We start from the raw sequence: 23076 nt of genomic DNA, 5'->3' as shown, positions 1-23076 counted from the left end.
TGGCACAAATTATCAACTTTGGCGGAATAAAATGAAGGACTTGTTGTTTGTGAAGGCTTTGCATCTTCCGGTCTTTACTACTCAAAAACCCGATTCGAAAAGTGATGAAGAATGGGAATTTGAGCATCAACAAGTGTGTGGCTTTATTCGGAAATTTGTTGAAGAAAATGTTTACAACCACATTGATCAAGAGACACATGCTCGAACATTGTGGGAGAAGCTTGAAAGCTTGTATGCTTCGAGGTCGGGCAATAACAAGTTGTTTTTGCTGAAGAAAATGATGGCGCTGAAATATAAAGAAGGAATGACTATAGCTGACCATGTTAGTGAATTTCAGAGTGTGATGAATCAGTTGCTTGGTATGGGTGTCAAATTTGATGACGAGATTTTAGGACTTTGGTTGCTTGCTACTCTACCAGACTCTTGGGAGACCTTTCGAGTCTCACTCATTAATTCTGCCCCACAGGGTATTATTACTTTGGATTTGGCTAAGAGTGGTGTGTTGAATGAAGATGTTAGAAGAAGATCTCAGGGTTCTACATCACAGTCCGAGATGTTGGTTATCGAGAATAGGGGGAGAAACAGAGACAAAGATGGAAAGGGTAGAGATAAAAGCCGAAGCAAGTCAAGATCGAGATACAAGAATCTTGAGTGTCATCATTGTGGTAAGAAAGGTCATATCAAGAAATATTGCTTCAAGTGGAAGAAAGAGAACAAAGGTGGTGGTGATAAACACGATCGGAATGACAATGAAAAATCCGAGCGTGTTGCTACTGTTACTCGTGAATATCTGTTAGTTATTTGTAATGAGAATTTGGTCAACCTAGCATGCGACGAGACTAGTTGGGTGATTGATACTGGTGCATCACTTCATGTCACGTCGAGGAAGGAATTCTTCACATCTTATACTCCTGGTGATTTTGGGGTATTGAAGATGGGTAATGATGGTTTGGTTTCGGTTATTGGTATGGGAGATGTTAGCTTGGTAAGTAACAATGGAACAAAGTTAACTCTCAAGGATGTCAGACATGCACCGGATGTCCGTTTGAATTTGATTTCTGCAGGAAAGCTTGATGATGAGGGATTCTGTAACACCTTCAGTGAAGGGCAGTGGAAGCTGACTAAAGGCTCATTGGTTGTGGCTCGAGGAAAGAAGAGCTCAAATTTGTACTTGATGCAAGCTTTGACTTCTCGAGAGACGGTGAATGTGACACTGAATGACAACTCAACTGAGTTGTGGCATAAACGACTCAGTCACATGAGTGAGAAGGGGCTTAGCTGTTTAGCGAAGAAGAATCAACTTTCGGGTTTAAAGAATGCTACACTGAAGAATTGTGCTCATTGTCTAGCAGGAAAGCAGAAAAGAGTTTCATTTAGAAGCCATCCTCCTCATAGGAAATCAGAGTTGCTAGAGTTGGTCCATTCAGATGCTTGTGGTCCGATAAAAGTAAGATCACATGGTGGTGCACTTTACTTTGTGACTTTCATTGATGATTGTTCAAGAAAGTTATGGGTTTACACTTTGAAGTCTAAAAATCAAGTCTTTGAGGTGTTTAAACAGTTTCAAGCATCAGTTGAAAGGGAAACTGGGAAGAAGTTGAAGTGCATTCGTACTGATAATGGTGGCGAGTACACAGGGTCGTTTCATGAGTATTGTCTGCGACAGGGAATCAGACATCAGAGAACACCACCAAAGACTCCACAGTTAAATGGGTTAGCTGAAAGAATGAACCGAACATTGATTGAGAGAGTCAGATGTTTGTTGTCAGATGCAAAGTTACCAAGATCATTTTGGGCTGAAGCTTTGAATACAGTGACACATGTGATAAATCTGTCTCCTAGTGTTCCTTTGAAAGGTGATGTGCCAGATAGAGTTTGGTTTGGTAAAGACGTGTCATATGATCACCTACGTGTGTTCGGTTGTAAAGCATTTGTTCATGTTCCAAAGGATGAAAGATCCAAGTTGGATGCCAAGGCTCGACAATGCATTTTTATTGGTTATGGTCTAGATGGTGAGTTTGGTTATAGACTCTATGATCCAGTTCAGAAGAAACTCGTGAGAAGCAGAGATATTGTCTTCATTGAGGATCAGACCATTGATGACATTGATAAGACGGAGAAAGTGGATTCACAAGGTAGTGGTGACTTGATCGATGTGAATCCGGTTCCCCTAGACTCTTCACCAGATCCTATCCAGGATGATGTGCATGGTGATGTTAGTGGTGACCATCAGACTATAGGTGACTTTGATACTCCCATGGATGATGTTGTGAATGATCAACAACAAGCACCTATAGCTCCACCAGCAGTTCCACTTCGAAGGTCTTCCAGATATCGACGATCTTCTATCAGGTATTCTCCTGATGAATATGTTCTTTTGACTGACGGGGGAGAACCTGAATGTTATGAAGAGGCTATGGAGAGTGAATACAAAGATCAGTGGGTTGAAGCGATGAAAGACGAACTTCAATCCTTGCATGAGAACCATACTTTTGAATTGGTGAAACTGCCTAAGGGCAAAAGAGCTTTGAATAATCGGTGGGTTTACAGGTTGAAGCAAGAAGAGAAGTCTTCATCTCCACGATACAAAGCTAGATTGGTCGTCAAGGGTTATACTCAGAAAAAAGGGGTTGATTTTGAAGAAATATTTTCTCCGGTTGTGAAGATGTCCTCTATCAGAACTATACTGAGTTTGGTAGCTTGTTATGACCTAGAGGTTGAACAAATGGATGTGAAAACTGCTTTTCTTCATGGTGACTTGGAAGAAGAGCTTTACATGGAGCAGCCAGAGGGTTTTGTTGCACAAGGGAAAGAGGACTATGTGTGCAGATTGAAGAAGAGCTTGTATGGTTTGAAGCAAGCTCCAAGGCAATGGTACAAGAAGTTTGAGTCTGTTATGGGGGAGCAAGGCTACAAGAAGACTACTTCTGATCATTGTGTGTTTGTTAAGAGATTCTCTGGTGATGATTTTATTATTCTTTTGCTCTATGTTGATGATATGCTTATTGTTGGTCAGAATGCTTCTAGAATTGAGAAGTTGAAACAAGAGTTGAGTAAATCCTTTGCAATGAAGGATTTGGGGCCAGCAAAGCAAATTCTTGGCATAAGACTGACACGTGATAGAAAGGCCAAGAAATTATGGTTATCACAAGAGAGGTACATTGAGAAAGTACTTCAAAGGTTTAGTATGGACAAAGCTAAAGCGGTGAATACTCCCTTTGCTATGCACTTTAGATTGAGTGTTAAGCATAGTCCTTCCACAGAAAAGGAGAAGGAAGAGATGCAGAAAATTCCTTACTCTTCAGTCGTGGGTAGTTTGATGTACGCAATGGTTTGCACGAGACCAGACTTGGCTTATGCCGTTGGTACAGTTAGTCGGTTTCTTTCTAATCTAGGCAGAGAGCATTGGAATGCAGTGAAGTGGATTATGAGATATCTTCGTTGCACTTCCAACATGAAACTTTGTTTCGGCAATGAGAAACCTGTTCTTGTTGGGTATACAGATTCAGACATGGCCGGAGACATTGACTCGAGGAGATCTACTTCAGGTTACTTAATCACTTATGCAGGGGGAGCTGTGGCATGGCAATCGAGACTGCAAAAGTGTGTTGCATTGTCCACCACCGAATCAGAGTTCATTGCAGCAACCGAAGCGTGTAAGGAGATGCTTTGGATGAAGAAGTTTGTGCATGAGCTTGGTTTTACTCAGGAGAAGTATGTCTTGTACTGTGATAGCCAGAGTGCTATTCATCTTGGTAAGAACTCAACTTTTCATGCTAGATCTAAGCATATTGATGTGAGGTACCATTGGATACGAGATGTTCTTGAAGCTAAGCTGTTAGAGCTTGAGAAGATACACACTAATGATAATGGTGCTGATATGTTGACGAAGGCCTTACCAAGAGGAAAGTTTGAAGCATGTTGTTTGACCTCCGGCATGGAGGCATTCCCCACATAGTTGGAGGGGGAGATTTGTTGGGTATGGGTCCCACTATGTGGGAAACCCATATTTCCTGCCACAATGTTTTGCCTTCTTTTTTGATTTTGTCAAAAGCCAATTTTTTGGCCTTTTAACGTGGGAGTGGGCAGCATTCTTAATTGAGAGCAAAATTCTCAATTACATCCAGAGAGAAACAGAGAGTGAGATTGAAGTAGAAAAATCAGTTTTTCAAGCTTGGTGCAGCAGTGATCAACTCTTCGATCGAAGGTCCATCCGTGGTTCGATTGAGCTGATTTTTGGACAGCAGCTAGGCGATAAGGTGTTCTTGACTTTGTACGGTCGGATTTTTCATCTGAGTCTTGTAGAATCGAAAATACCCATTTTTCAGCAGCTGCGTTTTTGGTGATATTCTCTCATTTTTCTCTCTTTTGCTAAAGATTACATATTGTTAACCTTGTCGGAGTTGAATGCTTGTTGTAGGCTTGATATTGTGATCTTGTAGTCGAACATTTGATGATAGTAGAGCTCTTTATCGGACTCTAAAGTCCCGTGGTTTTTACCCTTGATTTAGAGGGGTTTTCCACGTAAAAATACCGGTGTCTCTATTTATTTTTGTTGTGGTTGCATTAGTTGATTTGTGGTTGATTAAGGTTGCTATAGAACATATCTTGTGCTATTGTGCTTGCCATAATTTTTGACAGGAGTTATAAGGAGAGAAAGAACACCGGTTGTGCTTTCGCTTTGTTTCGGTTGTTCGGTTTCAACCCAACATGAGGTATGTGAATTCATTATTGTATTTATGTATAATCATTGATCGAGTAATAATAAAACTTATTCTTTAAAATGAAATTTAACCCAACTCGATGTTGAATTTAATAAAAAAAACATTTTTTACTTCTGTGTATAAAAAGGGTAAAAAAGAGAGTTACAATTTCTTCAAAAATTGTTTTTCCGCATGGAGATGTAGAAAGATGTGAACTTGTTGGTTCATAAGTACTTCAACGTACAGACCTTTTCATGCAAAGGACAAATGTATATTTTTTAATTATTTTTTGGAAAATAACAACTCCTTTTGATTTCCTCGATTTTACGAATATAAATACAAATTGAAAAAAAATATTTAAAACTTTGAATAAAATAAAAAAATATCATATTTATATTTATTTATTTTTTTGAAAGGATTAAACTTTATTTCTGAAATGTAGTAAGTTTATTTCATATTTTTATAATATATTAAAAAGATTATCATATTTAATTGTCGTGATAGAGATGGATTGCTCATATTTATTCACACGTGGAAATAAATAAGAGTGGGATTATAAGAAAAAGCCAAGAAGCGGGCAATTATTATAGAGATTGGTCATTTGAGGCAATATAGATTTTCTTTGGCTGAATGGGACCACATTGTGTAAATTAATTAATTAATTAATTAAATTATAAATTTTGGTGTGGATAAGATAGAATCTCAATTTGCCAAAATGGTTCTGGTAAATACTTTTATTGTATAAAACACCCCTAACAATGTTAAAAAATTAGATCCGATTTGTCTCGATTTTCTTTCAGTTGGTTTAACTAGAAGTGTTGATGGATTGAGTCAAATTAAGTTTGGATCGAATTATGCATAGTACGAATATTATATATAGTTGTATAAGTTTATTATTGTTTAAATTTCTAATTTAAACTTATTTAAGGACACTCATATATATTTTTTAAATATAAATAATTTTATTTAATATTTATGTATATATTTTACTATCACTATATATAACAACAATGTTCGAACCCGGATCTTTTAAGTTTTAAAAAAGGCTTAATTATTATTTCATTATGATATAATTTAACATGTTTTAAACATTGAAAACGTAGTAGGTCAATATATTCTTGGCTTTAAATATTTTAGTCTAAACCCAACTTTTATTGAAAATGGATTGTATGAAACTGTGGTTCTATGTCATCCCTATCCATTTCCTCCTCATTTTCAGTTTTTTCCTCCTGAAAAAATTTAAATTCAACTAAAAATATTAAAAATCAGAAGAAAAAATTTAATTTGTCATGACGTGAAATCATAGTTTTATACAACCCTTTCTCACTTATATTTTAAATGAATCTAATTTTTTTCAAACCTATTTTTCATGCTTAATATTTTTGTTCAATTTTTTTTAAAAATTTCAAATGAATATTCAAAAGATAGCTCGAGGAATGAGAAAGCCTGTCCTTATATTTTCAAAACATGGTAATGAAGTGGTTAATGAGATAATTATTCAAAACAATTTAGAAAGACATTGCTAGCATTCAAACAGATTATAAGTGCTTATCAAATTAGTTGGATGATCACTTGAAGAGACCTCTAAGAGCAATGACATAAGTTTTTTTGAGTTTTCTTTTCGATTGCTTTGTTGAATAATCTTAGTTGTGTAGTTCAACACTTTTTAAATAATAAAGTTTTAGCGTCAATTTTGGTGTTAAAATTTTAATATGGTTTAATCCAATAAGAATGCATGAAAAAATCACATGTTGTATAAAATTAATATTTTTATATATAATTAATATATCTTAATTTTGATTTTAATTTAGTTTTTCAAAAATATTTCAACTTGATATATTTAAGTTTAAATTTAATATTTGGTATATTAATAATATATATATTTTTTAATCTCAACAGCAACAAAGTTAAAATTTATCATGTGTTCCATTTATTATATTTATGGTTATTGAATTATTAATAAGTTTATATTTTAGTCACTCAACTTCAAAAATTTACAAAATAGTTATTTAATTTTTCGAAAAATTACATTTAAGTCAATGAGTTGTCAAAACTGCTATTGTATAGCTTTCTTCGTTCTCACCTTCGACAACGATCAAAAGAGTAAACTTCACATTGTCTTCTACATTTTATTTTTTTTTTATGAAATAATTTTGGAAGTCATTAATCTACAAATTAAAATCCGAACAACTTTCATCTTCGACACTGACTATTAGATTAACTTAAATTTGAGATATGTTCTTCTACTCATTGATAAGTACTGTTCCACTATATTAATCATTATATTTTTATTCAAAGCTCGTCGACCGAATTTTGAAAAAAAATTTAATAGTTGAATAACTTAAATGAAAACAATTAAATAATTCAATTATTATTTTACAATTTTTTAAAAGTTTACTAAACAAAAACTTGATTTATAAAATTGATTATTTTTTTAAAAATCCACAAGCAAGGGACCCGCATAACAGTTAATCTTTCGGCTACTCATTTTGTCGCGTCGTCTCTCATGTCCCACATTCACTCTTTGTATATGTTAGCATTAGCCCTTGACATTTTCTAACCTGCGCGCTCTTTCTTATCCTTCACTACACGACACACATGCAATACATGTTACAACCTTCTCTGTTTTATTCCAGTGAGATTTATGATTTTATCGTTTACAGTTTACTCTCTCTTTTTATCTGTCTTTATTTAAGGGATTATTACGGAGATTTTTTTTCTAAAAAAATTAGTTTCCTGGTCTTATACAGTTATACTTATGAAGTTGAGCAGCAAAAGAGAAAAATGGAAAAAGGAGGGACAATTGGAGTGGAGAAAAGAATGAGAAAAGGTTAAAAGCTTTGTTGGACATTTTTTTTTTCATTTATTTGATTTTGATTTGTGATATGAATTATGGGTTTCTGAGTTCTTTTTTTCAAAAAGATCTGTTTTTAGTCTTGGGTTTTGTTTTCGAGTGTTTAAAAGAAAGGGGAATGGCTGGAAGTAATGAAGTCAACCTCAATGAGTGCAAGGTAAAATCTTGTTCTTCTCTTTTTTTCCCCCTTAATTTCTTTGGTCAACTTGTATAATTTCTATCTAAATTGGTTGTCAAAGATGGTTTATTTTAATGGATTTTGATATATTATTGGGTTTTTTTGGTTGAATAAAGTTGAGTTATAGCTTATTTTTTGTTAGAGCTGTTGATCTTATCATATCTTTTCTTATTGATTCCTTTGCTGTTTTTGCTGATTATTATTATTTTTGTAATGATATATAGGATTGGGCTTTTTCTGTTTGTTTTCCAAGAAAGCTGGAGTTTTTCTGATTTGGTTAAGCCTTTGTAGTAGTTTTTTTCATTCATTTATTTCCTTTTTTGGTGTTCTTTGGATTTTGAAAATCATTTGTATTTATTGATTTGGATCACCTTGCTTTAGAGGATGATAACATTTGATTTCAATCTTTGTGAAAATCATGGACTTACATGGCCATATCTGCATTGCTTGTTGGCTAGCATAGATTCTTGCTAATTTTTGTGTATCTCTGCAAAGTTAGTTCATGTATTTGATGAATTTTGTTTGCTAACATGCTGTATGTATATCTTATTGAACTTTGTTAGACGGTGGTTCCCCTAAATACATGGGTCCTAATCTCCAGTTTTAAGTTGGCTTACAATCTTCTCCGTCGACCGGACGGCACTTTCAATCGTCACTTGGCGGAGTTTCTTGATCGTAAAGTCCCTGCTAATTTGAACCCAGTTGATGGAGTTTTCTCTTTTGATGTCCTCATAGATCGTGCTACAGGCCTCCTTTGTCGGATTTACAGACCAGCTACTGCTGAAGAGCCTGAGCCAAATATCGTTGAGCTTGAAAAGCCTGTTGTAGGGGATGTTGTTCCTGTTATAATTTTCTTTCATGGTGGGAGCTTTGCACATTCCTCAGCGAATAGTGCTATTTACGATACTCTATGTCGACGATTGGTAGGTATCTGTAAGGCTGTTGTGGTTTCGGTGAACTATCGACGCGCACCTGAGAATAGGTATCCATGTGCTTATGATGATGGTTGGACTGCTTTTAAGTGGGTTAACTCTAGATCATGGCTTCAAAGTCAGAAAGATTCGAAGGTTCATATATATTTGGCTGGGGATAGCTCTGGTGGTAACATTGCACACCATGTTGCGGCACGAGCTGTGGAATCTGGAATTGATGTGTTGGGAAATATACTGCTCAATCCAATGTTTGGTGGACAAGAAAGAACTGAATCCGAAATGCGTTTAGATGGGAAATATTTTGTTACTCTACGAGATCGAGATTGGTACTGGAGAGCTTTTCTCCCCGAAGGTGAAAACCGTGACCATCCTGCATGTAACCCATTTGGACCTAACGGTAGAAGTCTTGAAGGAATCAAATTTCCGAAGAGTCTTGTTGTGGTTGCCGGTTTGGACCTTATTCAGGACTGGCAATTAGCTTATGTTGAAGGGCTCAGAAAGGCTGGCAAAGAGGTTAAACTTTTATATATGGAACAGGCGACAATCGGTTTCTACTTGTTGCCGAATAACAATCACTTCCATACGGTTATGGACGAGATAAGTGAATTTGTGGGTTCTGACTGCTAAATATAATAAACTTTTCACGATCTCGTGGTGATTAAGAAGTTTGCAGTTACTGCCCCGTGTGTGTATATATATATCATGAAGAAGAGGTTTTTCAGCGTGTAGCTGATAAACCTGCCGCTCAGACAATGGATGTTATAGTTTTACGAAGCTCTCTTACTGGTACCCGATCAAAGGGTCGGTGCTCGGCTAATGTTACATAAAGCTAATATCAGAAGACGGATTCGAAAGATTCCACCCTTTTGTATGTTTATATATGTGTTACTATTAGTTTATGTAAAGACGATGGCTTAAATTAGTCTTCATTGTGTTTTTAGCTTCTCTATTTCCTCTATTTTTGATTTATTGCTGTTCTGTTTGCTCTAGTATTGTTTGAAACTCTTTTTCAGGCAACTGTAAATACAATTATATTGTTCCATAAGATTGATAAAATTTTAGTTTTGTGATTTGTGGCCTATGATTGTTTATATTTACCATAAGACAAGCAAGTATCTGTGTTCAACATTCATGTTTGGTGCATATCCGGAAACAGGTATAAAGATAAGACTTTTCGAGGACCTTACTCGTATAGGATGCATCTCGTCATTTTTGGAGTGAAAAGTACAGAAATTGGCTTGCCTGGAAAAGGGAAGAAAACCCAAAGAGATACATTCAATCCAATTGATTTTATATTCCCCAAAATAAAACCTAGAAAAAGAACTTATAATAGTGGTTGCAATTTGGATTTGCATTGAAAGGGACCCATTTTTGAGAAGCACACATTTAGGATTTGCTTTCATGTTGTGCTTAAATATTTAGCATAATGATAAATAACAGCTAAGCTTTTGATAAAGACATCAAAACTTGTCTATTTGACTTTTTTGTTTGAAAATTGATTTTGGCTTTATTTTGTCCTAATTTTTGTTATTTTCTGCTAAATTTATTCTCCTTTGTCCCCCTCCTAATTTCAGACATGAATTAGTTTTGTTTCTAATTATGTGCTCTAACTAGAGATGGCATCAGTTGCATGTGAAATTTCATATGATAAATTTCAAAATTCGGAATAATCTATGAGTTCAGTAGAGTTGGTTAATGTAAATATACCGAATTCAATTTTCGATATCTACATGCTCTTTTCTACGGAGTGCATGTACATGAAACACTTATAAAATGTTGAACACACCCGTGTCAAGCACATACTCATATCCAACAGTCAAACAGAAATCCGAGTAACATAGGAACAAGGAACAATGAATACACAAATGATTCAACTCCTAAAATCCAAGTCCAACTACCATCAAAGTGAAAGCATGAACATTTGAAATTGTATGAGCTCTTTGCTTATGAATGTTCCATTGATACATGTTCATGTATATATACATATATCTATATTGGATTAGTCATCATGAAACATACCTAGTCAACAGATACATAGAACTTTAAGCAAACTATCTATGTTCGAGTTTTCATTTTTCTTAAGCAATATTCATGTCAGACACTCGTGTTGGACACATTCCTGTATCTAAAACTCACGAATGAGTCTGGACAACAAAGATTAGCATGATCAAATCAAGCTCTAGTTTAACCAAACAGTATAAACAACAAAATAACAAATAAACAGACAACACGGATCAATATAGCTAAACATGAAGCATCAACATATAGATATTATGATCATAAAACAGTTAAAAAAGTATCCTTTTGAGGTTATGATTCTTGCTTATTCAAGAACCTATTATTTCTCACTGAGCTAAAGTTCAAAACTAGACAACATACTATGTCGTCACATTAGAGTTTTCTCAGTTAATCCTAAAAGTAAAGGGGAAAAAGACTGTAAAACAAAGTTAACTACCAAACCAAACCGTTCAACGTCCTCTTGCAGCATATGCAACCGTAATTGCAGCCAAAAGAGTTGTTGCCGACGACACCAAAGTCCAGAAACTCTTTTTCTTTTGTGCTTCCACCATGGATTTCTCCAGTAACTCAACTTTCTGCTTCAAGTCTTGAGCCACTGTCTCTTTGTTCTTAAATGCCTTTTTGATTGCTTCCAATTCCATTGCATATAGTTCGATTTCATCTTCGAGTTTCTGTTCAGCAATAGCAGCTTCTTCTGGCGATTTTTCATCTTTAGATTGACATAACAGTGAAGCAGTGTTCTTCAACAGAGTCAATGCTCGCTCATAATTAATAGTTGTCGATTCCATTTTAGCTCTCAAATCATTGAAACTTCTCTTTGTCTCCAAAAGTTCCAAATACAACCTATCTTTATCTTCAGCCAGTGATCCAATGTGACTCCCCATCTCTTTCTTTTCCTCGATTAGGTTCTGCCATTCGGTCCTCTTCCGTGCTAGCTCTTCCTCAGTTTTCTTGAGCATATTCTCCATTTCTGAAACTTTTGATCTCAAGTTAACACCATTATGCTTCTCCTTATCAAATCCTTTCAAAGCATTGTCCCTCTCAAGTGTTATTTGATCAACCAAAGCTTTAAACCGGCTAACTTCGGAAACCAATTCATCCTTCTTCTTTTGATGATCCAAGCATTCTTCTTGCAGCCTATGCACAATATTCCTCAGCTCACTTACTTCATTGTGCAACTTGATGTTTTCGTTCTCACCATGGATTTTGTCTTCTCGATCTCAGTTTTATCTCCAAGCAATTCCTTGATTTTCTTATGCATATCCCTTAATTCCTTCTCATTCATTTCCAACGCTCTTCTATTTGCATCACTTTCCTCCAATAACTTCTCAATTCTTCTCTGCCTATCCTCTGACTCCACCATTATTGCCTCCAATGATCTTGACATAAAATCCTTTTCCTCCATTAGTCTCTCAATTCTCCTTTCTTTTGCTCTCTTTTCTTCCACCAATGCACCGATCTCAATCGCCCTTTCTGCCTCCCTATCCATTGCTTCCCCACAGTTCTTTTCCAACTCAAAAATTTTAGACCTCAAAACCCCATCTTCCTTCCTGAAACTCAATATAACTTCACTCATTTCCTTTTCCATCTCATCAATCTTCACTCTTTGCTCATTTTTCTCAATCTCAATCTCTTTCTTCTCTCTCACAACCTTTTCATTCTCCCTTCTCAAATGCTCAACTTCCCCAGCCATATCCGTCATGTTTTTCTCCAACAAATTTCTATCTTTAACCATTGAACTCTTCACTTTCTCCAACTCCTCTTTCTCCCAAACCAACCTATCATATTCCACTTTAAGTTTCCCAATTTCTTCCACAAATTTCCTCTCATTCCCCTCCATTTCCGTCAGTTTCTCTTTCATCAACTTACCCTCATTAACCTGCAGCTCGAAATCATTCCTTACCAAATCTCTCTCTTCACAAACCAAACTCAACATTTCCCTCTCCTCTTCAAGACTACCTATTAGTCCACTCACCTTATTTTTCAATGCTCCAATCACCGTTTCCCTCTCAACACCAAGTTCCTTCATTTGGTTCACCATATAAACAGAAACCAACCCATTCTGCAGCTCAACGCTCACATTTTTCTCACTCTCCTCAGCTTCAAGTTTCTTCCTTTCAATCAACTCAACCTCAAGAGCTTCCTTGGCTTGAACCAAAGAGTCAATCTGTTGCCTACTCTCAAAGGCTTCCTTGACAAGCAAAGAGTTAAGAGACTTTAGATTTTGGAGCTTCTCCTTAGGATCTTCCATGGAAGATTGGCGGCTCAAAGGGTTGGAAGCTTTAGTAAAGGTTGAATCTTTGGCAGGGTCATGGATTTCCTGAGACGGGTTTCGTTGTTTGGGGTCATTGGATTGATGGGTAACTTTCTTTTTCACCATTTTTGGGAGTATTGAGATGAGATTTGGACTTTGAAGGCTAGGGTTTTTATGGTGGTGCAGAAATGAGATACGGTGGTGATAGACTGATAAAATAGTACATAAGAAGAAAAAAAGGAGGGATTTTTGAAGGCAGAGTAAGGCTAATTTTGAGATTTAAATTTTGGGCCCAAATTTCAAGGTGTTTGTGAGGAAATTAAAAAAATTATAAAATATTTACGAGATTTAGGGTTTCGTCATTGTGTTATTACTCAACATGTGGGTGCTCTTTAAAGCTTCCGCAACACCTTAATATTTTATTTGATATATTTGTTTTAACTTTAATATTCGATTTAGTATATTTAATTTTTACTCGACTTTTTTTTCTAAACTAAATACTTAATTTTAGTTTCAATGTTTAATTTGCATGACTCAATATATTAGTTATGTTGTCAAAAGTTTTGTTCCTTTGATCAAATGTTTTATTCGATGAATGGGATGCCTACTTAAGTCCATAAATGAATCTTAATAATTTGTAAATTTTCTGCTCATTTCCTTTGACAACATAGTCACTATGTTGAGCCATGTAAATAATCTTATTAAGATAGCTATTAAAGAACGTTGTCTTGACATCTATTTATCAAATATCATAATCGAGAGTAGCGGCAATGAATAAAAGGATATGGATAGACTAAAGCATGGCTACTAAAGAAAAGGTCTTATGTAATCGATGTCTTCTTTCTGTGTGTAGCATTTCCCTACACGTCTAGCTTTATGATTTCCACTTTCCCTTTCGTATTTCTCTTCTTCTTATAGATCCGTTTACTCACTATGGATTTAATCTCAACCGGTAAGTTTATAAGTTCACACTGTATTAGATTTCAAAAAATCTATCTCAGCATCCATGACTTATTTTCAGAGCTTAGAATCTATGTCTTGCATAGTCTCCTTGTAAGTGAGTGGATCATCATCCTCATTATTGACGTTCGTATTATAAGTACTACTATCATAGATGAAGAAGTCCAACTTCTTAGAAATTCTCTCACTACGATGGATTTTCTTATGTTGTTGATTATTTGCAGGTATTCCTACAACTTTCTTGAGAATTGAATTTGATGATTATTCTACAACTCTCAGAAGTTTCTTGAGCACCACTTTGCTTTGAGGCTTAAAGTTATCCATGTAGCTTTTTTTGAGGAAAATTGCATGGGTAAAATTTTAATTGTATTCTTTTTTAGGTTGTAGAATAATCCATCATTTGTTCTTTTCGAATATCTTACAAACATGTACAATTCTATCTGTGCATCCAACTTCTTTGCACTTTTATCCAGAACGTTTGCTAAACAATCCCATATTCTAAAGTGATTTAGAGTGAGTTTTATTTCATGCTACAATTCATAAGGTGCCTTACAAATAAACTTAGTTGGCACATCATTCAAAATATAGCAAACTGTTTGTATCGCATACCTTCAGAAAGAAGTAGAGGAACCATATCTAGTAAGGTTTTGTTTCTTCTTTTAGCTACATCATTCTGTTGTGGAGTGCTCGACACAGTCAACTGAGATAAAATCTCATTCTTTATGGGATATCCTAAGAAGTTATTGGATAAGTATTTCGCACCTCGATTAGATCAAAAATTCTTTATGAATAAACCTAATTACTTTTCCACTTCTACACAAAACTCTCAAAATTTATTATAAATTTCACTTTTATGGTACATATTAGATACATATAATGATATCGAAATTTATGGATATTGTTGCTCCATTGTTAATTTTGTTTATATAAGATTATGCAGTTGATTTATGATAGAGTTGGTATTCATGTTTGGTCAAATGATTCGTTTGTTTTTAAAGTATGTATTTCTCGGTTGACAATGGCTTGGTGTATGAATTCATGAGAGGAGTGTTTTCTTGTAAAATGTATTTTGTGATGTGGACACTCAATTGAATGCTTTTAGATGATGAGGAATTGATTGTACTAACTTGTTCTTCCATTTGTTTTGAGTTCCTTATTGATTTTTAAAGTTTTTAGGCACTCAAAATTGGATAATTTTATCAACAATATCCATGTATCATTCAATGTTGAATGCTTAGCATTACAAAATTAAATTTATCAGAAAATATGTTAAACAACGAAAAATATTTTACGCAACATTATTTCGACATAAAAAATATAATTTTTTTCAAAAAATAAGTCCATTTTCTATACTAATCATTTTTTTTTGTAAAATATTTTAAACAAAAAAACACACCCTAAATGAAGTATATAAATATTGGAATATTTTTAAAATATTTATAATGTTCTGATAATTATAATTGAAAAGTTAGGAGTGATCCAAAATTTGTCATTTGATACTAAAAATTGTATTACTAGACTATTAACAAAAGTTTATGATTATTCATGTAATATCTAATGAATAGTTGTATCCAAATAGACATCTATTTAGTAGTTATGTCTTTGTGAATAATCATGAGAATTTTTATAAATAGGAGATACATTTCATTGATAAGATCATATAATTAAACAAAACTAAATATTTAGAAACAAAAAATTCTCTTTTCTCTTCAATCTTCTAATATTCAAATATTATTCTATAAAAAATTACTGTTAATTATTTGTAGAATTTGATACTTTTATTATGCTCCAATAAGTGCTTAGGCTCCTTTATAACTATAGAGAGAGTTAAAAAAAAAAAGAAACTAAAGGAAAAAGAATTAAATTTCAAAAAAAGTACAGGGATCATTTATGCAATTTGATTTGGATTTTTTGTCTGAAACCATGTCAACTTGTAGTTAGATTGGGAATTGATATGGAGAAAGGTTTTGAATCGGTTGATTTGGGAATAGATATGGACTGATTGAATTGTGCAAAACACCGACTGAACCAAGTAGTTGAATCAGATATTTTAAATTTTTTAATTAAATTAATTGAACTTATTGAACTGATGAATCGATGACTTGACCGATTCAACCATCGATCTGACTTAAAAAACATTGATTATATCATTCATGATGGATAATGGCTCAATGACTAATTAGTGACTATATCATAACTTTTGATAATATCAGTGACTATATTATAATTTTCTATATAACGTTGATGATCATGTTACGTGATTAAAAAACTTAATTTAATCCATAAATAACTAAATTTAAAATGTAGCCAAATAAAATTAAAGAGCCCACCTCAATATTTGTGCATCTACAACCATCCATAGTGGAGTAATTGTTTTCTGAGTTGATCTCATAATTGCATCCGATTCTTCTCAATTTCATTTTTGGTTGATTTTGGTGTGAATATATTCCATTTTCTAATGCATTATAATTATTAATTTCTATTGTCAATTAGCTCTTTAGTATATAAATTTAGACATAATATTTTTCTTAGTAGAAACTTATTTGCAATTGTAATGTAACTCGAAAACAAATAAAAAGAATAAAATAGTCTTTTCGCTTTCTAATTTTATAAAAGAAATATTTTAATATCTCTATTTAAATTTTCATCACTTTTAGTTTTTTTTTGTCAAATCACTTTAAAATAAATAGAAAATTTAAGTTTGTTAACTTTAATGATGAGATATACATATGAATTGTCACGTAGACGACATGACAACATTTAATTAATTTTTTAATAATTTTAAATTTTTAAAAATAATTTGGATATATATGGAAGGTAGAAAACCTAATTGACACTAACTTCCATTATAAGATGATATTTGTGGTGGAAACAATAGTAATATGCAAGTTGCAAATTGGAATAAGCAAATGTGACATTTATCATTTTTTGGGAAATAAATTTGGTTCATAAATAAAGGAATTCATGACACATTGTTTATGATAAAAATGGCTTACGCCCTAATTGATTCCTTTTTTATGCATAAAATCCATAACCCACAAAGACAAATCTACTTCGAAAGCTCATATCCGTGGCAATGGCAATCACCAAAGCTTCTCCGAAATCTGCCCACAAGGCACTGCCGCTCTCAGCCAACCTCTCGAACCTACTTCCTACCGGCACCGTCTTTGCATTCGAAGCCATTATACCTTCATTCTCCAACAATGGAAGATGTGAAATGGCTCATAAATACATCACTTTAGGTGCCATTATTTTATGTTCACTCGCTTGCTTCTTATCTTCTTTCACTGACAGTTTCATAGGTAGCGATGGCAAGCTTTATTATGGAATTGCCACCATCAGTGGACTTTGGGTTTTCAACGGTGAACTGGATGATGATTTCGGTTTGGACGACCCAAGAGAAGCCGAGGAAATATTAAGGAAATATAGGCTTACACCCATTGATTTTCTTCATGCTGCTTGTGCTTTAACATTGTTTTTAGTCATGGCTTTTAGTAGCTATGATGTTCAGCGTTGCTTTTTCCCTAGACCGGGACCTAATGGTAATGCATTGATAACAAATCTGCCATTAGCGGCTGGGATTTTGGCTAGTGGATTGTTCATGCTTTTCCCCACCAAACGAAGAGGGGTTGGGTATGCTGACAAGCCCGATCGTGATGATAAAAAACAAAATAATAAGATTGATAACTCAAAATGATATTATTATTATTATTATTATTATATGTTTAATTTTGGTTGTATCGTATGTGTCCTCACCATGTTTATGTAATAAATAATCATGTTTGTTTTAGGTTATATGTTTGAGGTTAATTTGAATTATCTCTTTCAATAATGAATTTTTAAATCTTATAACACGCACACATATACATTAAACTTGTTAATTTAGAGCCAGTTTTTCATTGCTTTTGAAAAGTGTTGTGGAAAAATGCTTTTGAGAAGTACTTTTGAGAAGTGCTTTAGAAAAATTTAACTGTTTGATATTGCTGTCAAAAAGTGCTTTTGAAAAGTAAAATGTCTATTTTAGACATGATATTATAAAGTAACAAATATGTATTTAAATAATGTTCAAATTAGTTAATATTATGATATTTTAGTAAAAATATAAAAAAAAATTATTATAACTTATTGTTAATATTTTAATATATAATATCAATTTTAAATATTTCTAAGTAATTAATATTAATTATTTATTAAATTTAATTAGAATATATAAAATATATTTAAATATTTAAATATAATAATTAAATATTAGTAATTAGATATTGACACAATTATATTATTTTAAAAATATTTTTTATTTTTAATTAATGCTTTTAACACATTTATAAAAATCATATTAAATAACCAAAAAAGAGAACACAAAATAATAGCATCAAACATATTTTAAGTCAAAAAGTAAGGTTAAAAAGGTAAAATAATAACCAAAAGTGCTTTTTGACTGAAAAAGCTAAAATTTACTGCTTTTTCATCTCTAAAAAAGCTCATCTCAAAAGTTAAAAAAGTTGGCCTAATGATATATGTTCTTCATTACTTTTAAGAGAAAAGTATTTTCTTTAGAAAAAGTTCATCCCAAAAGCAACGGAGAACACACCCTTAGTAAGTTAAGATGATTTTAGATCAAGTCAATTTAGATAGAATTAATTCAGATCACTTTAAGTTTGAATAAATTTCGAGTTAAGATTAATTGTATGCCATTAATTTATTTTTTAAAAATGAATGAAAAAATTCCTTAACACTCTGAGAAATATTTTGGATGAGTTAGCATAGAGTATTAAGTTTTTCGAAGTCAACAATTTTTCTTTTATATCTTTTATGTTATTTTTATTATCTACGATTTGAGATTTGTGACTATACCTCTTAGTAATGTTATCTTCGTAGTTCAAACCCATGTTCTCCAAACTTCGAAGTGAACAATTGTTTTCTCACCAAATACGTGTAACTCACAAGTCACAAAGAAATGTGAGTATTAGAATCATGGAAGACTTGGGGAGATATTTTGGATTCCCCATCCATCCAAATAGAGAATAATCGTTTTGACCCCATAAATTAACAATTTTAAAAGGACATGGTTCCTACATCTGCATATAGATATAATCTCACTAATACAATCTGATAGGTTAAACGCATAAAAGCAAGTCTTCTTGATCCAGTTCAGAAAACCAGACACCGAAAAGGGATACCTTTTACAAATGAGAAAACATTGGAACTCAATAAAAGAAGCCAGTCAAGATCATCAAATATCAAAATGTGATTCAATACTTACCTCAAGCAAATGGAAGGAATCTCAAATGAAAGAAGTCAATCCATTTTAAATGAAACTCAAAATGTAAGAATCCAAATAACAACAACACCCTCAAAAGATTCTAAAAGCATTTTAACAAAAGCAGGACATAAAGCTTCATCAATATTAGAATCATCCCACACAACTCATCATAGCTGGCTGTTCACAAATTCTGTTTTCCCTGCAGCTCCTTATGCTACATCAGCTTGAGATCAACTTATGGTCTCCAATGGATCAGTGGGCTGCTTTGATTTCATAAAATCATTCTAAACACATGCGTCCGTGTCGTGCGTGTGTGTATTTGAAAAGTGAAGCATGGGTTATAACACTCATTTGTTTCATACTTTTAAAGTACATCAAGTTAAACTGAAAATATAACTTTAGCATTCATTGTAATTTCCAAAAGGTTTTAACTTATAACAGCAGTACAATTGGTTATGAACAAATTGATTCCCATTCACAAGTGACGATCGTTACACTATCTTTGAAACACTTCATACCAAAATTGAATTATTAGATCGTAAGATGAGATCCAAAATTAAAGTGGCAGTGCACAAATTTGCAGAAAAGCCTTTACCAACCATTTCTGATAGAAGTTGTGTTGCCTTTAACGTATAGCCGTTTCGAAGAAATCCTTGGATCATTACATTGTAACAGAACCTATCAGGCAAACAATCATTATCTTCCATGCTCCTAAACAACTGGTATGCTTCATCTGGCATTCCATCTCTACAGAATCCATTAATCATTATAGCATATGTGTAAACATTAGGTTTTAAACCATTGACAGAGAGTTTATGAAATAATTCCTTTCCAACTTCAATATTCCCAGCCTTGCACAAGCCATCAATTAAGATATTATAAGATGCAACATTAAGTTTCAACCTACTGTTCTGCATTGCTCGAAAAAGTTCCAATGCCGCTTCGAGTTTACCTCTTGTGCATAAACCATCGAGCAAAATCAAACAGGTCACTAGATTTGGAACTGGCCCAGAAGCAAGCATTGTCTTGAAAAGTTCACATGCAGCAATAACTCTCCCAAATTGACACATACCTTGCATAAGAGTGTTGTATGTCACTGTATCAGGGATTGGTCCGTTTTGAGCTATTTGATGAAAAAGTTCCATTGCTTCGTCCAACCTCTTAGATTAGCAATATCCATTGATCATGATGTTGTAACTAAGTCTATCAGGTGCACAACCTTTCTCAATCATCAACGAAAATACTCTTTTAGCTTTACCAATTTGGTTTTGCAAGCAATGGCCGTTTATTATTGCATTATAGGTAACAACATCAGGCTCAATGCCTTGCTTTATCATTGTGTCAACAATATCTTCAGCTTCAGTAACCATTGCCTTGTTAAAATATGCATAAACCAGTATATTATACGTGATAACATTAGGCTCAATACCTTGCTTTCTCATTGTGTCAATGGTTTCTATAGCTTTAGAAACCATTCCCTCTTTGCAATATGCATCAATAAATATATTATACGTGACAATATTAGGTTCAATGCCTTGCTTCCCCATTGTATCAACGATATCTACAGCTTTATAAATCATCCCCTCCTTACAATGTGCATCGATCAATATATTATATGTGACAATATCACATGAAATATTGTTATCCACCATTTCATTCAAAAGTTGCCTTGTCTCCTTTTGCTGGCCCAAATTACAAGTAGCATGAATTAAGCAATTATAACTAACGATATTTGGTCTAATGCCCTTAACCTTCACTTCGGAGAAGAGATCGAAAGCCTCATTTAGTAAACTATTCTTACAAAGACAGTCAATAACAGTATTATATGCTACAATATCGGGTTCAAAACCTCTTTCTTCTATCATCCTTAGAAACCTAACAGCTCGATCGGTATACTCGGTCTTACACAACCCATTAAGCATGGTACTGTAGACAATTAAATCAGGTTGATACCCTCTTCCAATCATTTCATCAAACAAACTCACAGCTTGAGAAATCTTACTTTGATTACAAAGTCCATTAATCAAAGTGGAAAAAGTTACAACAGTAGGTTCAACACCTAACTTCAGCATTTTCCCCAAAATAGCAAACCCAAAATCAATTTGACCTAATTGACAGAAACAATTAATCAAGATGCTCAAAGTATAAACATCATGGGAAACTCCGAATAGTTCCATTTGGCTACACATCGAAACAACAATGCCATAACGTTTCATTCGAACAATGGCTCCTAATAATTTGTTAAATTTCACAACAGAAGGCATTGGGTACTTGTGAATCATCTTATTAAATAAAAAAAAGCATCATCAACATTATCCAAACTATCATGCTTTTTTTGCTTTTCCCTTACATGGGAAGCAATGGTGTTAAAAGAATAAGAAGAGTGGAATTTAGAAGGATTCCTTCCGCCATTAACAATTGAACGGAAAATTAATGAAGAATGAAGCTTACCCATATCTTGAAATGAAGCAAAGTGGATATAAGAGCCGAGCTTGAAACGAAACCACAAACGGCGACGGCACTGGCAAAGTAGCTTATGTCCTCAGTGTTCCAAATGTGATATCCGTATGGGCCGAAGACTTTTTTTATATCAGAAGCGATGAGGAAGATTCACATAATATAATGGTTAAAATATTTCTCCAGTCCTTGTATTTTAATGAACTTTTAAATTTGATCCCTATATTTAAAAGGTTAAAAGTTGAGTACAAATAAGGTAAATTTTATTCTAATGATCTTGAGACTTGTTCTTCCTATCTCGAGATTAAACAGTAAAATGACCAAAAGTTACCAATTTTCAAGCATTCAAACCATAGCAAGTTATACAAAAAACATGTTTAATCGTATCACTAACGCAATAATCATCTATTCAACATACATAATCAACATCAATTATTATCCAAACATACAATCCAATACAACTAAACAAAACGTATCAACTAACATATTTAAACTTGTACAACCATGCATAATTAGCTACCAAGCAAAGCTTGGAAACTTTGTAGGTCACCTTACCAAGTATACCATAATATGAGCATATATATATAAACAAAATCTCATAAGAACTCCAAAATACTTCCTAAACATGCCACACGTATTAGAGATAGTAAAAACATTACATTAGAAGCCTGACCTAAGTATTGATCGCTTGGAAGCTGACAATTAATGATCACTCTAAAAACCTATGAAACCTGTGCATAGAAACAGACAAATCCGTACTCTGAGTATTGATTACTCAGTGGTACTAACATAATTTAAAATTAAACTTAATTAAAATAAAAAAATATTATTATGACATTAAAAGAAATCATTTTCAGAATAACTTAATATAATCAGAATCATAATGATGTTCGTTTATCAAAATCAGAATGACATTTATCTACGAATAAGAATAATGTATCATTTCCAGAATCAAGAAGCATAATAAACATTTAATTATAGCCCCTATTAACTAGATGCAAACATAAGTATGGGTACATGAATTTATCCCATAACACCCCATAGTAAGCATCGTGGTGTTAATTAGGCATAAACGCATTGATCCTTTAAACACTCCACATAATATAATGTACTGAAATGCCAAAATAAATTGCATCGTAGTGCCAGAATGCTACCACCAATAACATATGCAATCCTATAACATGCCAACTATACCTTAACCATGTCTAGCATCGTTTAATAGGGCAAATTCATACTCTTACACTATTAATACATGTATTACCACATACTTCTCAATATGACAACCAAGTAGTTAATCATTTTAGCACCATAATAAATTTCATATACATAAATGTACTTGTTAAACTTATCTGTTAAGTCAACATTTAATACGAAACATTCAAACATAGTTGTATCCATACGCCTCTAGCAACTTAACAAGACTAGTTACCTAATTAAAATTTACTAGAAGAAAAAC

At 33.4% G+C, this 23076-nt stretch overlaps 4 protein-coding genes across 4 annotated transcripts; 2 read left to right on the top strand and 2 right to left on the bottom strand.

The window, feature by feature from the left end:
* Positions 1-7337: 7337 nt before the first annotated feature.
* Positions 7338-9746, top strand: LOC107894563 (gibberellin receptor GID1C). The gene is made up of 2 exons (XM_016819826.2): positions 7338-7714; positions 8299-9746. The coding sequence occupies exons 1-2, from the start codon at positions 7589-7591 to the stop codon at positions 9292-9294; spliced, it is 1122 nt and encodes a 373-aa protein (XP_016675315.2). The 5' UTR covers positions 7338-7588; the 3' UTR covers positions 9295-9746.
* Positions 9747-11000: 1254 nt separating this feature from the next.
* LOC107958167 (trichohyalin-like) lies at positions 11001-13217 on the bottom strand. Its single transcript, XM_041075122.1, is given in 2 exon segments — positions 11001-11897; positions 11900-13217. Coding segments are annotated over 2 exon segments (1929 nt in total). The 5' UTR covers positions 13067-13217; the 3' UTR covers positions 11001-11135.
* A 3759-nt stretch (positions 13218-16976) lies between these two features.
* On the top strand, positions 16977-17597 carry LOC107905225 (protein DMP10). Its single transcript, XM_016831824.2, has one exon. The coding sequence runs from the start codon at positions 16977-16979 to the stop codon at positions 17595-17597; it is 621 nt and encodes a 206-aa protein (XP_016687313.1).
* A 1587-nt stretch (positions 17598-19184) lies between these two features.
* Positions 19185-21728, bottom strand: LOC107894554 (pentatricopeptide repeat-containing protein At1g12300, mitochondrial-like). The gene has a single exon (XM_041075121.1). It carries the CDS (start codon positions 21443-21445, stop codon positions 20330-20332), a length of 1116 nt encoding a protein of 371 aa, XP_040931055.1. The 5' UTR covers positions 21446-21728; the 3' UTR covers positions 19185-20329.
* Between the last annotated feature and the right edge of the window lie 1348 nt (positions 21729-23076).

This window comes from Gossypium hirsutum, chromosome A08, assembly GCF_007990345.1.
Source record: "Gossypium hirsutum isolate 1008001.06 chromosome A08, Gossypium_hirsutum_v2.1, whole genome shotgun sequence".
In the NCBI taxonomy this organism is placed as follows: Eukaryota; Viridiplantae; Streptophyta; class Magnoliopsida; order Malvales; family Malvaceae; genus Gossypium; species Gossypium hirsutum.
Note: the sequence above shows the minus strand (reverse complement) of the source record. Positions and strands in the feature narration are given on the sequence as shown.